Source organism: Perna viridis, chromosome 4, assembly GCF_037379345.1.
Source record: "Perna viridis isolate PV_CMFRI_1.1 ecotype Kerala chromosome 4, ASM3737934v1, whole genome shotgun sequence".
Classification (NCBI taxonomy): Eukaryota; Metazoa; Mollusca; class Bivalvia; order Mytilida; family Mytilidae; genus Perna; species Perna viridis.
Window position 1 is genome coordinate 3,811,503 of NC_142448.1, and position 18,468 is coordinate 3,829,970.

Consider the following 18,468-nt stretch of genomic DNA (forward strand, 5'->3'; position numbering starts at 1 on the left):
TTATTGTTAATTTAGATGCTGTGGCTTTTAATTTTTGCAATAATTTTACAAATATTTGGAAATAAAAGGTATTCTTCCCTTTCATGATATATGTTGTATAAATCACAAAAGGCTAGTTTCATTTTTTGAGTTATTTAGTTTTGTTATAATGCATCCTTATAATTTTAGAAGATGATCATCACACTGTACATCCATAGAAAAGAACTTTACACAATACAGCAATACTTTTATTGGAAATTGACGTTGAAATATTCAATACGCGTAAATTTTATAGTGCATACAAGGAATTAATACATTGTAGTTTTTACAAATGATGAATAAGAACAGGTTTCAAATGAAATATACATACAAACATGTACTTCGGTGAAGGCCATGAATTATCTGATAATTTCTAAAGAGACACCAAGTCGATTACACTTATAATGAGCTTGCTTTTCTTTTGAATGTCGAGAACCAAAACCAGTTAAAAATTTAAAGTTAAATTCCGATGTATTATCTTCAGTCGAAGGTCTTAACAAACCAAATGTTTGATTTATAAATCTTTCTGTCACATTAACAATGCCATAAGGAGCCGGCAAATGTTTTGAAGATTGTTTTACTTCAAATATCCCGGTATTAAGAGTGGCACAAAGCATTGTCATCAAAATCCAAATAACAAATAATACAAACAGAAAATAGTATATTCGTCCAAGAACTGGATCATTCCAAAACAAAGTGTTAATGCTGTTTCTTCCAATGATAGCATTTGTGATGGTTGTCATGGAAACTAACAAGCTCTTATAGTCCTCTAAATGTCTCCCAAAAACAAGATGTCCAAAACAAACAAATGCCATGTATACTATGAAAAATAATACTAAACAACCAAACAGTTCATTAAATACATGGGACAAAACGTCTGACAGCTGGGTTATCCTGGAGTTATAGCTCAAAACTCTCATTAAACGAACCGTTGTTAAAAATATCAAAAAAGATAAAACAACATTTAACATTTCATCCCACGTTGCTAAGTGACCAAAATTTATAAATCTGTGCTTATTGTCATGAAAAGCATCCATACATTTTGAGATCATTAAGCATCTTCCAATATACATGATAAAACCAACATAGCATATAATAACAATTATAACATCAACTATACACCAACGTGAGGTGAAATAGTTTCTCCTTTGTTTACATATTTCGTAAATCATTTTTATAGAAAATATGACGGATGCAAGAAGCACTAAAACTTCACACACAAGAACTATTAGACCAAAATTACCAACATGCTGATATGGACGAAAAGGTTGTATTGACGGGGTTAGTAAGACGGACCCAAACTCCAGAAACTCGCATAAAAATGAAATGTACAAAAACACATTTTCATTAGCATTATATAGAGTGAACTCTGCAAAAACTGCTCTTGTGTTTCTATCAATCCAAACATACTTATATAGGTCATTAATTATCTGACGAGATAAAGCGTTATTAACGCCTAAATCGGCCACATATCCGCCCCCACCATATGTAGTATGGTAACCAATTGTTGGCAGACCCCATAGATCTACGGCGGGTGTGAACTTCCATGCATTAGAAGTAATATTATACACAGCTTCTCTTGTGGGACAAGGCAATGATTCCCAACCAACACAGTAATTATTTTCGTCCTCTTTTAGCACTGAATACTTATCTATACATGTCATGTCAGCAATTGTTAAATCTACAGAACAATCACCTAAAAAAGAATAAGTCCTGTGTAACAAACAAAATTGAAACATTGAAAGAAGAACAAACAAAGTAGTAATATAAAAGTGCTTATTCTACGGCTTACACGGCTGTCTGGTAGGATGAGCAGTAAGACGTCAATCTTAATAGCCTAAATTTGAAGACTAACTTTATCATCCCACTTATTCATAAAGATCTAGAATTTAAGTTATTGCAGACAATTTGAAATATGCATTTGTTTTTTAGCTTCGTCTCGAAATAAACAAGTGAGTAATGTTTGTCTTTACAGAAGAGTACTATTTGTTACTATGGTCTGATTGGTCGACCAAAGTATTAAAATAAATCCGCCTGTCATATATTTTTTTTAACCTATTATGACCTTCAACGATCAGTGTGACGAGCGTTTGATATGAACAAAGAACAAATTACCCTTCTGGAGCTAGTGTGTGTTTCCATGTCTGGTCTTTGTCCCTGGATTACATTCTTTTGATTATCTCTATAACTTGGTTCCCTTGATTACTCTTTCATTCATTTGTATTGTGCAATTTGTTGTCCTTTTTAGGATCCCCCGTATATCATGGCCATTTACGCCTTTAATTTCTATCGATTATATGAAACCACATATTGTATTCACATACCTTCAGGTATTCGCAACTGCCGTAATCTAATCGGTCCATTCCTAAAGTTACTTAGATCTGATGTAAATTGTCTGTCGTATGCCGTTAGTTTTCCTTTCATTACAGATTTCTCGGGAAACACAAATGGTATAAGAGTATCATTCAACCAAGAATAAAATTCCGCTGAAGACTTAATCTGGAAAGTGAGAAGAGATTTTTTATAACGTAAAACCTTGAGAAAGATAGTCCTATAAAAAGCAAAATAACTTTGTTAAAATGGATTTATTACTATCGCCTGATAGTTGTTAATATAGTATCCACATTACCTATACACGCTATTAGACGAGTGCAAATTTGGAAAAAGACCTCCCGCTAAGGTTTTTAATGCACCTACCTAACACATGAGTAATTTTGGTATGTGTTGAAAGAAAAGTCATCATAGCTTAAGATTTGATTGGTCGTAAAAGTTTCCCGTGGTCACGTTTCTTAAAAATCTCGCGAGATCAAAGATATGTCGAAAAGCTTGCAATTATACAGTGAGATTCAATTCAATATATTTTTAAACTTTTGATGCTGAATTATTCCTTTTCTTAATAGTAAGATAAAACATTGTCATAAAAAGGAGAAAATCTTAATAAAAACAATATTAAACTATAAATAATCAAATGCAATGACATTGTTGTCAACCCCCCTTAAACAGCACAAAAAACTTTATATTACTTTAGATTTATTATCAAAATAACCTATTTAAACTTTCATAAGTCTTTTTTAATCTTTTCTCGAATACATTTAAGCGATTTATTCAATTAATGAAGATCAATGATGCGACTTAATATTTTTACAAGCCTTTAAAATAAATAGCAGAGGAGCTATTTTCCGGATTGTTTTTCGTGTTTATCCCGGTCTCGTTTTATTCCTTTTGTAAATTGAAATATTTCTTAAAAAGACATATATTTGCGTATCATGATTGAGTTTCAGTCCCGCTGAATGCATACCTTGCCTCTGAGACGTATACAAAGCCAATAAATTGCCATCGTTGTATTATATGCCAAATTGTCAGACAGCAGAAACTAACCGCTTATCAACTGATAAAATATTCCCAACTTTTATAAATGCTTTAAGGTAGGAAAGGTGATGTATATAGAATGTTAGTTATTGAATTTGATCCATTCGATGACATTCTTTCAAACAAAATTAGGCATCACAAAAGTTATTACAAGACGCATACAAGTAAACGACACTTTACAATCTTTGTTGTGATTTTCTGTTTTCCATGTCTGGCTTTTGTCCCTGGATTACATTCTTTTGATTTCCGCTAGAATTTTGGTTCCCTTGATTACTCTTCAATCTCAACCGAGTTTTTCATTATCATTTAAAGTGTAAAAAACTTACTCGAAGAAAATTTTTTGGGTAGATTGTCCAAACCAATTGACTATATCTAATACCTTACACAATTGGTCGTCTTGCATTTATGCAAAAAGATCGGAAACTCCATCGTATTCATTTGTATTTCAAAATACAGCATAATTTGACGTGATACAGAATCGCCAAAAAAAACTTTGCCTTCTTTATCGACAGGTTTATTACATGACTTTTTGGCGATAAATCTTACAGCAATGTAGGGAAAGGAACATTTATTTGAACTCCTTTTGTATATATAGGAAAAAAGTTAAGGTTTGTCCGAACGTATTGTGTCGCACTTTATATTGACATCTCTTTCAATTGCACTATATCGAAGGTCATAATTTCTAATTGAGCACTTATACTTTCATAGTTTCCTTGCTTCATATTGCGTGGTTTGATTGTACATTGTAGCTGACAACCTTCGCATGTTTGTATTTAATATATACCCACTGTTTTCTGTCATTACGATGAAGTTGACATGAATGCTGAAACAGTAGATGGAAAGGATTATTTTTATTCAATAGTTAGTGCCGCATTTCATGTTTGTGAGGAGGTAAGGCGCAATAAAAATTAAATACTTGGCAACGCAATCAGATGATCACCAGTTGTCGAATAAAAGCTCAGCCAATAGGCGAAACAGTTTCATCGCTTTATACTAGTGCAACTAAAGCATAGAGCTGATACTGTTCAGGACAACTAGGCTTTTTCTAAGCTATTGGAATGTTTCCTTTCCATGCAGAAACCTCTCATTACTTGGTACTTCTTTAGAAATTTACCACGTACTATTGTTGATCTACCATGTAAATTACCTAGAATTGACAGACAGCAAATTCTTTTGTGTACTGTGTTCAACAAGCAGAAATACAATATCAGTGGAGTGATGATATTTGCGAGCAGGCATGTTGACCATTTTTTGTACATGCTTGAGCTTCTGTTTTCAGTTACACATTCTGTGGTTTGGTGGATTTCATACTCTGCCCTGTTCTAATTCATCATTAGGGAAAAAATGGGAAATGTGAGTCTTTGATATCTGTTGGTAAATACAGATTTATATGCTGTCACTCCTATTTACCAAATGTTTTCAGGAAAACAACCCAACTGTGCCGTACGAAGTTTCATACTGTGTACGACATATAGCCGACTGGAGCTGCTTTTTTTTTAGGTTGTATTAGGTAACAAGAATGTCTCGAAATACCACAGTGTTTTGGCTTGCCGCATACAACATTTGACAGTTTATGAGCCACTCTCTCACACTGGCCAATCATCAATATTAAAATCACCAAAAAGCAATAAAAGTAACCTCGGGTAAAAAATGAAGAAATTTCAAGAATGGGCATTTATAATTAGCCTTTAACTTCTTGAAGCTTTGCTAATTAATAGTGAAGAGTGAAAAAGATGTATGGTTTGCATTCATTCTCATTGTTGCTTTACTTTTCTGTCTCCATTAAAATACGCCTCTCAGGCCCCTAATGGACCCCTGTCGTCTTACACGACATGCTTTATTCTGCCTACAGAAGTTGCCAGTGGCCCTCGACCTTTTTTTCTTGCGTTGGTTTAGCTTCCGATTAAGATATTCGTAGTTGTATGTTTGTCTAACTAAAAGGGGAATAATGTAAAGAAATTTAGCGAGCAAGCTCACAATACCCAACACGCAAGCATTTAAAGTACATTCAATCCTTTACATGTATGTAACCAAATAAAATATTGCACATTGACCGATGTACGTGAACAACGTCTAAGGTTAATTTTGTTACTAATCATTCACTAAAGTTTGAAGTAAATCGGTAAAAAACGGAGGCGTTACCTAGGCCACAAGACGTTATGAGGGACGCACGGACAGACGGACGGACGGACGGACGGACGCAAGGACACAGGTACGGACGGACGCAAGGACACAGGTACGGACGTCTGGATAGATACTTGAACGGACCAAAATATCAAATATCCGCAAATTTTCGTTGCATAAAATAAATAAGTGTCTTCGATTATAAGTTAACGCTTTAAAGCCTTAAAAAAACAGCATTTCGAGCAATAAAGGGGCGAATCAACCACGATCTTTGGTTTACAAAAACAGATAAATATGTTCTTGTGACGAAAACATAAGTTTTTTTATGTTTATAAGGCAAGAAAGAAATGCCTGTCGTTTAATATGGAAACCCCCAAAAAATTTTGGTTTTTTTTACAAAATAATGCGTCTTTTTCCTAATTCTAAGGAATTTCTATAAGGTAAATTCAAAAATGAATAAAGCTCAGATTTAAACTGATAAAAAACAATTTTGATACAATTTTAAAATAAGGTTTATTTTTAAACGACGTTTTCATTTTAAATTATTTATATGATTTTGAAATACACATTTTTTGCTGTTTTTGCAGTTTTACAAAAATTGTGACCACTTCCCATTTTTACTACCAAGCAATTCTGAAAGTATGATTAAAGACCTTTCCAAAGATATATGATGTAGCCATGTGTTAGGTAGGAACATTAAAAACCTCGAAATCCCTTGTTCGGTACACGCCTATGTATCTTTAAAAATACCATTAACAAACGTTACCGAAATTCATATAGGGTTATGCAATTTATATATAATTAATTAATTAATTAACAAATGTTTTATTTTCCAAATAACCTAAGATTTTTAAGTATACTTATTTTAATAATATAACATAAATATATATATATAATATAATAACATAAATTTTCGGACTTATTCATATAAATTAAATCGATCCATGTAACGTTTTTTACCGACAGACAATTACATGAACCGTTTTTGGTTTGCTTGAAGTACTATTTTACAAGTTACTTATCATTTATATAACGATTGAAATCGTTATCTAATACGTCTAAGCTATGATACATAGAACAAATTATCAGTCCCAGTTGGTGACCTGACTACATTTGATCAATTTAAGTATTAAATCCAATTTGACAAGAAATATCATAAGCCCAAGTCTTCTTGAAAATTAACATGAAGTTATTAACTGAATCAAACATAGGTGTCAATCTTTGTTTACCTCAACTTTTTGCACTCCCATAATAAAACTTTGGAGTCCATGTAATTCTGTTTGTAGTTACAGAATCACACTTTAGAGCCCCTGTAATGCTGTTTGTACTTACAGAATCAAACTTTAGAGTCCCACAGGTAGGGTAAGTGTCCTCTGCTTTTCTCAGAAGCATCAACCGAGTATGTCATAAGAAGTCAAGTTCAGGGTCAACAAACGACAACGAGAAAAGGTAAACTATGACACGTTGAAAAAAATCGGTTTTCATGGTGCAGATGGATACACCGTAACGATCCACGAGTTCATGATGACGACCATTAACCTCTGTAGTGAATGCTTCAATCTTGTAGCAACATAATCCTGTTCTAGAAGCCTATTGTAAGTGGTCTAGCGCGATACAAAAGGACAGCGTAGGTACGGTAAGCCCTGGCATAACGTTGAGTTGTGATATGAAAACTCCATATGTTGGTGTGAAGGAAAGTTGCCACAGATGACAGGAAAGTTGACAATGCAGAATGGAAAATCATCGCGTTTGTCGTATGTTTTGTCTAGATATGAGGCTGATTTTATGTTGTCTGTAGTATCCTTTAATTCAAGTTTTCTGGGGGTCGATACGATGTATAAAGTCCCCGAAATTAAGATTAAAAAGATCTAGCAAAAAGATTTGTCTTCCTTTGGATCATATCAGCTATAAATCAGGCTAATAAGACTGAAGGGATAGGTTAGAAATTATAGGGGTACAATTCGTTACCATTGGATTGCCGACCATTTGTTAAAAAAACGCGTCCACCACACTGGACAAATATGTTGTAGATCAAAAGTTTCAGCATTTTGAAAACTTATTCTTCTGTTTACTTGTATGAGGAATCTCCACCAAGAACTACATATTTGTATCTAGGTGTAGAAGTATAAAGAGTTGAAAAATCAAAAGTTTTAATGCTCTTGTATTCCGACAATAATCTTGAATTGAGGGTTTCCAGAAGATCTTTCGAATTTTTCAGGATCCTTATTGAATTAATGCCTCTACAGTAGTAACATGTTTCGTGGTAGGATCGGAGACGCTTTTTGACAGCTGTGAGTATAGAAGTTAAAAGTTTTGAAAGAGGTTCGCTGGTACATTTTACAGATCCAGCTATATAACGTTGTTTGTATGGATTCTTGTGGAGTTAGGAATCCAGTACACAGATGCTAAATCACAATCATCGTCCCTGGTAGAGAGCCCAAAAGAGGATAGCACAGATTTATGGTTTTCCACAATCCTTCTTTGGAGAGTGTGGTAGCAGTATAGGTCTTATTACTGCTTTTGTTTTCTACGTTTAACTCTGATAATAAACATTGGATGTAAAACGTTTTGCTGACAAAAATCAATGTTGATTGATATATTTACAGAATCAAACATTAGAGTCCCTGTAATACTGTTTCTACTTACTGAATCATTATTTAGTGTCCCTTTGTTTGTATAAGCACTTACAGAATCAAACTTTAGAGTCCCTGATTTTTGTTTGTACTTACATAATCAAACTTTGGAATCCCTTTAAGGCTGTTTGTACTTACATGGTCAATGTTTTGAGTCCCTATAATAGTTTTTGTGCTTACGTAACAAATTTTGGAGTCCCTGTTATGCAAAACAGTAATGATGATAACAAACCAAATTAAATTTTGGTATCTTTGTGATTATTTGACTACTTAAAAAATTAAACTTTAAGGTCAATGCAATAATGTTTGTACTTACAGTATATGCTTTTGGTGTCCCTTTTATATTGTTTGAACTTACATTATCAAACTTCTGTGTCCCTGTAATCTTGTTTATCCCATTTTGTTGTTGGTCTACCAGATGTTGGCGGAGATGTAAGTTTGATGTATACCATTTAACGTCCCTGTTACTATAGCTTATTACATACAGAGTAAACAGAAATGCCACATACACCAGTAGTTCTACTAGTATTTGTTCTGCTCTAATCACCTGTTGTCGACGGATCTTTAGATTTTTTATTGTACTATCGTCTAACGGCATTAAAGTGTCCTTGCGGAAGGTGTCTTTAAAGACAAAAAAAAGAAAAAAATACTGGCAACACATATCAAACCAGAAATACATTGCTTGGACTATTATAGAAACACTTATCTTGTTATTCCTTAGTGATTATTCTGCTTACATATCCAACAAATGTTTTAAATAGTGATTATTGCTGATTACATAACTAACAAATGTTTTGGTGTATCCAGGCATTAACAATTGTTTTGCTCAGAAAAATAAATCAAATGCTTCGTAACAAAAATAAAGCTTAAACGACCGAATCCAGTCTGACTATTCTAGACAGATAAACTGGTTAGAAAACAAGATAAACCCTGATATATTTCTATATACTACATGGTTATTCTTAGAAGTCAAAGCAGGACGGGACAAACTCAACGTTTCAGTTAGGACTGCCTTAAATCAAATGAGGTCATCTTTATCTTACGGTCCCCAGAAACGTAGAACCCGTCACATAGTGTAAACGTGTGAAGTAAAACATAACCCAGCATATCAAATCAATGTGTAAATAAACTGATAAGTAAAATAAACCAATAAATAAATCACATAATCGTTATTAAAACTCACCAAGTAATTTATTCATAGGAGAATTGGCTCTTTTCTTGGTTTCTGCCAGTATCAATTCTCTGTCGAATTTCACGACCCTTCTCCTACCAGTTCTTTTTGTGGTAATATATGCAAATACGGACGCTAATATTATAATCTGTTGAAATAAAGATTAAGACCATTTTTGCCCAATTTTACAAGGCTTTTATACCAAAATAATTGTATCATCTTCTAATTGCTCATGCATGCGATAGATAAAAATCATGGGATACCATTAAACTAGATATACGACAAAAAATCTCATCTTTCACAATCATTTTCATTTAGTACGGCGAGTCCACGGGTCATAAGAGGAAGATGTAAACGAGGAAATATCTGTGCACAAAACAACATCGGAAACACAAAAGGCACAACACCTGACAACCAAACCGCTCAACAAAATCTAAAAATGTAATCGTGGGAACTAAGATTCTAGCGGAAATCATCCAGGGACAAAGACCGGACATGGAAAATACAAACATGACAAAGAGTATAAAATACCCAAAAATACAATGCAGATGTGCACGCCGAAAAGATCCACAAGTTCATGATGACGACCATAAAACTTCTGTGGTGATGACGTCAATCTTGTAGCAGCACGACCCTCTTCCAGAAGCCTAATTGTAAGAGGTCTAGCGCAATACAAAAAGTAGTTACGGCGAGCTCTGGCATAAGGTATGGGTTGTCATATAAAAACTTCATACGCAAGTGCTGAGATGTTGCAAGACATGCAAGAAAATTCTGAATGAAAAGTCATCACGTTTGTCCTAAGTTTTGGTCTATAGTTTTCCTTGATCAACGATATCTAAGTGCAGGACAAAGTTCATTTTGGAAGATGCAAAGTATCAAAAAGGCGTCCAATATTTTCCCTAGAAAAAAAAAAAAAAACAAAAAAAACGACTGCAATATTATTAACACATTAATTTTGCTTTTATATTAGTTTCAAATATTTGCTTTTTTGTCAATACTAATCATTAAAAAGGGCATTTTCAATAGTTCCGATGTTCCTTGTTAATGTTACCTGTTGAAGTTTGGCTCAATGTTTTTGCCGTTGCTTGACTAAATTTGTCTATAAATATCTATTTTATAGACTTACCTTCAATGGGTCTACAATCAGTATTGACTCCAAAAACGAAAGCAAAAAACTCAGAAGCCATTCCTCCGACTTGGATTTTCCCCATTCCATACTGTACAGAATGACAAAGAATCCGGACACTACCACTGATAAAATCACTAATACCCACGCTAGTATTTGGAATCCTGCATGTAAAGAATCATCTTTAGGCTGAAGAATGAATTTTTCAATGTCTAACTTCTCCCTCTTATCTTGCAGAGGGCGAGAATTTTTGAATAAAAACGTAATGAAAAATAATGGCGGAATAGTAATTAATATGCTGCTTAGAGACACATAAACGCCAACAAAACTAAATTTTATGGGTCCAAATGATGTCTGATGTGACTCTGTCTCCTGTCCATAGAACATGGCATTAGTAATCATTGTCAAAAACAACAAAGAAAAACAACAAGATAGCCTTTTAACGCGGGTAAAGTGACTTGGTTCTGGACGTAAACACACAGATAACCACAGATGATTATCAGTTGTTCCTTCTCGGGTCTGTTCGTTGAATAAAAAAGAGAATTGATTAGTTCCTTTTTCACCATTGACGGGTGCGATAGTACGTATCTTTCCATCACAGTCATCTATAGACAACCATTCCTCAAATATGAAAATATGTCTGAAAAAAGCAAGAATCTAGTTTCAAGCATCAAACATGCTTATAACTATTGCTTCACGTTCAGTGATTTGTGGTAATCACTTAAGTTGTAAATAAGGTTCAGAAGTAAAATTGTGAAAAGTTTATACTAATGATTAGCTAAGATATATAGACATTGTTATGAAAATCACAAGTCATAGAACATAGGGAATAAAACAATGTCGTCGTAAAATAAACAAAATGCTTACTGTTCACTAGTCTGAATGTCTTCCAGGACTATTTTGTTAAGATACCATGATGCTAAACTTCCCTCACCAGTGTTGTCATGCCACACCGACATATAGTTGGGATTCCCTACCTTCTTAGGAACACTCATAACAAATCGTCGTGTACTTCCCAATCCAAAACCCTAATAGAAATAGTGTGTAAATATTTGATACCGTAAATTTATATAAATACTGTAAACAAACTTATAATATACTCCCTGCTCTACATTGTCTCTCACAGTGTATATCCGTATGTTTTCTAGAGCATTGAAAAGGATCCAATTATTGTCTTTAGTTATGTACATCTACATCAAACGCCTCACGTTCCTTTTTCAAAATATATCAAGCCATTCATAAGATATGCTTACAACCATGAAAAACCTTAAGGATTATTTTCACTTTAAGAAATCCAATCTATATCTATTTATCGTGAAGCTGTACAAGTATTCCAGTAAGATTGTACCTCATAAGGCGATTTATCGTGAAGCTTCGTACAAGTATTCCAGTAAGATTGTACCTCAATTCATAAGGCGATTTAGGTAGAGTTTCGCTTATTTAATATGTTTACGGACAGACGCGGTGGTTCCTATAAAAGTACACTCCGAGAAACTGTTCGCTGTTTGCGTAAAGAGAAAGAATAATAAGAAAATGGACATCATGTACTGTATATGTGTTAAATGATCAAGAAAAGAGCAGCTTTGATACTTTCCATGACTAAAAGCGAAAGTAATTAATGATATAGATGGACAAATGTTCTATTACACCAACTCATTATAATGCCTTCGTAACTGTTCTTTTCCAAACAATTTAATTGCGTGACTAAGGCTGGGCCCATAGTAATTAATAGTCTTCTAATCACACTGTACCTAATTAAATGTTTTTCAACAATAAATTAAGAAAACATCTGAACTTTGATTCGGATACTTAAAAAAAATCGTGAATATAAGCAGGTCAATAATCCATTGTCATCAATAAAAACTTATGTCAACATCACTTTTTTGAGTAATTAGTTAAAATGTTACAATTGATTTATTTTAGAAAATAAATACTGTAGATACTGTGGTATACTAATATAGGTTATATAATTACGTTTGAACATCTTGTACACGATTATATTGTTAAAATTCAATGAAAGAACATTAGTATGCACGATTTAGGTAAAACCTAATTAACAATTCTATACTTTTTTATTTCCATCATCTAGATATCGGACATCAGTGGTGACTTGATCCCCTACTATCACAAATCTGACGTTAGATTTTGTGCCTGCATTCTTCCTTAGTCCAGTGTAAACAGTCACCATATAGAGGTACTCATCTTCAATGAAATTGTCCATCAAGTAGGAAATAGCCCACTGAAAGCAGAGAATCACTTAGGAATGCAAACATCTTACAACTACGCCCAAAACAAACCAATCTTATATAATGAGGTAAAAAATGATATCAATAAGACTTACACTTAATGACTAATGATGTTTTGATCAATACAGACCAGTGTAATAATTCCAATAAACACATATTCTTAATAGCCAATCGCATGTAGTTTACCGTAGACCGATAAGTTTTCTTACCCTAACTCGAACATTATATACAGATATAGACACTGGATTACAAGAAGCGCACAGTATACATTCACAATATATTTCATCATCTTATATCTTAAACTGTTATGACTCCACAACATTAAAGTGAACTAACCTTGTCTGGATCTCTTTTGTCTCCTCTCACTGCACATATACACAGCATTATAAACAAGACAATAACACCAACAATAGTAAACAGTACTGCAGAGTTACTTATTTCAAACTTAGTAAACACAGAGCTAAAGTCTATCATGTTTGGCGGGACATAAAATGTGGTGGCAAAACTGTTTCCGGGTGGATTCGTACACAAGCATATCGTTTCATAGATTGTGGAATTAGAAGACAGCTGGAATATAATACATTTTTAGTATTCAATATGTTAAAAATGCCAGCAAATAAATATTTTCAAATTTTGAAATATTTCATTTTTAAAAAAAGTCATTAAAGCTAAGACCATACTATCATACTGGCAAAGAACAAAGAACAGCGTGCACATTATATAAATGCCGTAGGCACATTATTACATTAAAGTGTTGGTTAAATTGTTGGTTATCTAGATTAAGGTTATGCCAATTTATTTGTTTGTTTTGTTATTAGTTTATTTTTGTCTATGATTGTTGTAATAAATGTGCTATAGATACTCCATACAAAACATTACATCTGGTGACAATTAAATGATACAGAAGACAGTACCCGACATGAGCTGGTATTCCATGTCTGTGTAACATTGTTCCACACACGACATGCAGTAGTACTAGTGAATATTATCGTATCTACAAATGTCATATTGTTTCCAAGCGCTCGTCTACGCTGTCTAGATTTGTCGGATGCAACTGCAACAATACAAATAACATGACAAGGTATGGTGAATATTTCAAAGAGACAACCACCCCGCAGGATAAAAAATGATAGCCCAAGGGTGCCTATTTTTCTTCAGTGAACGACGAGAGACACTCACGCCAGAGGAGAGGCTGCAGTCGGCCCCAAAATATATAAAGTCTAAAGGGAGCTATCAACCAGCATATTTAATCGGTTTCGGTCGTCGAGGCATGATGTTGCAACACATACAAACAAATTAATGAATTAAACTCGAAAGGATTGCACAACGAAACAGTTAAAGATGTTGCAAACTGAAAAAGGTCATTAATTGACCTTGCTCCATTAGATTGATGCAGAGAAGTAATCATAGAAGGGAGTGAAGAATTCTTTTTTTTCGGTCGTTTGACGCGGCCTCGCACCGCTGTGACATCAATTTCCACGTCTCAGAATGTGACGACTCTATTCGCTACACTGCTCCATCGGATCGAATTGATACAAGGATGATAACGAAAGAATAAAAGGGATCTGGCCACTGTGGTAAATATTTGACAATTAAGGCTGAGAAATACCCAGAGACATATTTTAACGTGTCAGTCCTTGTAAGAATCAGACAGTGAAACATGGTATAAAAAACCATCATTTTGATAGTGTAATTTGACTATTGCACCATCAGATTCAAAGAAAACACACAAGATTTTCATTATCATGAAGGAGAGTAATTAAGGTAACAAAGGTTATAGCGGTAATCAAAAGGATGCAATCCAGGGACAAAGACCAGACATGGAAAACAGACATACACAACAAAGAACATGGAGTAAAAAAATCATACATATAAAGTAACAAAAGCAAATGAGAAACTCTGACCTCACTAAAAACTGGGAGCATGGACCAGATGCACCGGTAGGATAAGCGTCCTCTGCTTTTCTAGAAACACCCCCGCCGAGTTTCTTATAAAAAATCAAGACCGGAGTAGACGAAAGAGGAAAGGAAAACTATGACACGTTTAACAAATCACTTTTCATGGCGCAGATGGATATACTGTAACCATCCATGAGTTCATATGATGACAACCATAAAACTTTTGTGTGATGACTTCAATTTTGTAACAGCATAACCCTGCTCTAGAAGTCTATTTGTTAGAATTCTAGCGCGATACAAAAAGTCTGCGTAGTTTCGGCAAGCTCTGGGATAACGTATGAATTGTGATATGCAAACTCCATACGCAGGTGCTGAAGGGATGTTGCTATAAAGTCAGCCTCATAAGAGTGAAGGAATAGGTCAGCAAGTAGAGGAGCACAATTTGTTCCTATTGGAATGCCGACCGTTTGTTGAAAAACGCGTCCAACACACTGGACAAATATGTTGTGCTGTATTCTAAAAATTCCAGCATTTGCTTCTTCTGTATATTTGGAAGATGATTTGGAATTATTTCTGAAAAAGTATGAGGAATCTCTACCAAGAACTATATATTTGTATCTAGTCGTACCATCTTTGTTGGAAAAACAACGATGTATGTCGGTATTTCAACTGAGTATGTAGAATAGAAGTATACAGTGTTGAAAAATCATAGGTTTGAATGTTATTATATTCTGATAATAGTCTTGAACTGATTGTCTCCAAAAGATCTTTCGATTTTTTCAGGATCCACTACGGGAGTAACAAGCGTTGTGGTAGGACTGCAAACTCTCTTTGCCAGCTGTGAGTAGAGAAGTCAAAAGTTTTGAAAGAGGTTTGGTGGTACATTTTGCAGATCCAGCTATGTAACGTTGTTTGTATGGATTCTTGTGGAGGAGTAATCAAGGGAACCAAGGTTATAGCGGTAATCAAAAGAATGTAATCCAGGGACAAAGACCAGACATGGAAAACAGACATACACAACAAAGAACATAAAGTAACTAAAATCATATAAACAAAGTAACAAAAGTAAATGAGTTTAGGAATCCAGTACATAGTCGGTAAATCAAAGTCATCGTCCTTGGTAGAGAGACCAAAAGAGGATAGCACATATTTATGGTTTTCCACAATTTCTTCTTTGGAGAGTGTGGTAGCAGTATAGGTCTTGTCATTGCTATTGTTTAGGACCATTGCGTTACAATTTGATTAAAATGCATTGAAAATGAATATTTCAAAGGAAGACAACTCTGTCAAAAAGCTTTTTATTTCTAAGATTCTATTGAAAAATTTCTAAACAAATCCAGGGTTGCAGATATCAAATAATGGTCTTTTCTAATAAGGAAAGCATTTTTGACTGATGTCATACTCTCTGATCGGTGGGGTTTTGACATGCATTTGACAAAAACTAACACTTAATCCTTTACCAGTAGACATCTTTTACATTTTTATATGAAGATCCGCCGGGTTCTTCTAGAAAAGCTGAGGATGCTTACCTTACCGGTGCACCTGGTTCATGCTTCCAGTTTTTAGTGGAGTCCAAGTTGCCCATTTGCTTTTGTTGCTTTGTATATATGATGTTAGTTACTTTGTGTCTTTGTCCCTAGATAACATTCTTTTGATTACCGTTATAATCTTTGTTCCCTTGATTACATCCTTCACAATGTTTAGTAAATAACACAACCACCAGCATCATATACAGAAACCGTGCAAATTTATTGTCCTCGTAAAAGTTGTATGAACGAACGAAAAATACAAATTCAATGACTGATATTGACGCGTTGTTTACTCTTTATGCAGCCATCTAATCACTTATGAAGCCTCGAAATTTGTAAATATATTATAACTACGTTAACTGATATGTTTATTTTCACTATTTAATTGTAAGCCTACCTCTTGAGATATGGATTCTTATATGAACTATTGATGATTTATCATAAAGTCCTCCATCTACTAAAATTGAGAATGAATTTTCTGTTTTCCAATCTTTATTCATCACTTGCCTCCTCCAGTCAAAATCAACGTCTGTCGGTTTTTTATATTGCTTTAAACTTATAAGATAAGCAAGAGAACTACAAGCGTTATCGATAAATACAATCAAGGAGTCTGCATGATTTCTCCAGTACATTTTGTAGAACACTTGGGTAGTGAACACATCATCAACGTCAGTTGGTATTGCCAGTTGGAACAATTTGCCAGCAGAGATTGTATTCTTAAATCTGAGTTTTGATGGCAGTGCTGAGATTCCAATAGAAGATGTTACTATCTTCGATGTGATATATTTGGATTCTCTAGGGTCCCAGGAAAAAGGATTTTTGTCAAAAACTGTCAACTAAGTAATTATAACAATTATTTTTAGTTATTAAATATACAATAAAATGACATATCTAAACGGTACGGAAAAAAATATAGAGTATACATGTGAAATGAATTTGTGTTTGAATCACTGCCCTTTACTTTTATCATAATCGATGAAATAAGTAATGCATAACGTAAGCTCCAAACAAAACATTATCGACATAAAATAAATCTTTAAATCATATCCAGAAAACTTGAGTATTTCATCCAATTTCAATAACGCTTTACTTTTATTTAGTAATCTAGAAAAACAAAAAGTATACATAATCAACCTGAACTCTTTCTTCTGAGGCGGAATGAGTCGGAATGTTTTTTGAGTCGAATTCTAAACTGATTGAATCTTGAGCAATTCCATTGTTCAATATTTCAGACACCAGTTTTTTATCCATACTTGTACTGATACCCTTTTTTCTGACATATACTGGTAACTGTTTTCTATAATTAAGAACTTCCAGGACAGGGCCAAGGGATGAAACTGTATCAAATATTGATGTTGTTGCTTTCTGAGCCTGTGAAAATTCAACGCATCATAATGAATTTTGATATGCTATACCTTCTGGGGCACCTCATGGAGGTTCATAATACAATTGCTATTTTTAGTGTACGTTCCTTTTTATATTTAACTTTAACGTATTATTGTAATTTATTCTGTAGACCAAATTGTGTATCATCTTTGTATTCTGTTTTCACCTATGGCTTGTTATTGGATTCTGATTACCTTTGTCCTTTTCTTAAATTGTTCAGTATTTTCCGATATTTTAATAGTAGCACAATACCGTGTTTTAAAAAAAATTTGGCCGCTGTTTAAATGTAGTAACTCAGCTAAGTGTACCTCCTCCTGAAAACCATTCTGTACTAAGACCGCTTTCATTGCCAACTGCGTTGCGATGTACGCCCTTTCCGCACTCGTCAAATCATTCACATCATTCTCAGAAGTGGCGTCTGTTTCGAAGGTCCCGAGTAGTGAAAGTTGATCTTGCATACTATAAATATTAATGTCTGACGGAAGGTCTGCAGAAAGCTCTGGTGTCACACCATCTAGTGAATTACTCAATACACGCAGAATGTCTGTAAACAATTTTTAAATGCTAGTATCATAGGTAAGTTTTGAGGAGAAAATCAACAACTGAGGTTTGGTTTGTTTAAGTTAAACAATTGATGTTTCTTTTATAACTATCAATACTTAACTGCAAAGTATTGCGTTAAGTACTGTTTATATTAATACACATGCAAGGATAAATTTACTTGCTCATTATATGTATATTTTTGACTGTGTCAAAATGTTAAATAACGACTTTGTATTAAACCATAAGAACTGTGGTCACTTAATTGATATCCCACTCCCATATTGGATAACATGCAATTTTTACCTCCAAATTAATTTAGATCGATATCTAAAGGAGCGGCGCAATAGGATTATTACAATGAGGATTCCGTGAATGTTTCATTTAGTTCCATTGAATTTAGTAGGTGGGATAGTGGTTAAGAGATG

General features: G+C 34.0%; 1 protein-coding gene across 1 annotated transcript; it reads right to left on the bottom strand.

The window, feature by feature from the left end:
- Positions 1 to 222: 222 nt before the first annotated feature.
- LOC148618485 (polycystin-1-like protein 2) lies at positions 223 to 17,365 on the bottom strand. Its single transcript, XM_088576851.1, has 12 exons — positions 17,240 to 17,365; positions 16,512 to 16,950; positions 13,602 to 13,741; positions 13,024 to 13,254; positions 12,510 to 12,680; positions 11,309 to 11,469; positions 10,442 to 11,081; positions 9,328 to 9,463; positions 8,503 to 8,765; positions 4,176 to 4,210; positions 2,343 to 2,587; positions 223 to 1,714 (listed from the first exon to the last, which is right to left on the bottom strand). The coding sequence occupies exons 1-12, from the start codon at positions 17,363 to 17,365 to the stop codon at positions 378 to 380; spliced, it is 3,924 nt and encodes a 1,307-aa protein (XP_088432977.1). The 3' UTR covers positions 223 to 377.
- Positions 17,366 to 18,468: the final 1,103 nt, after the last annotated feature.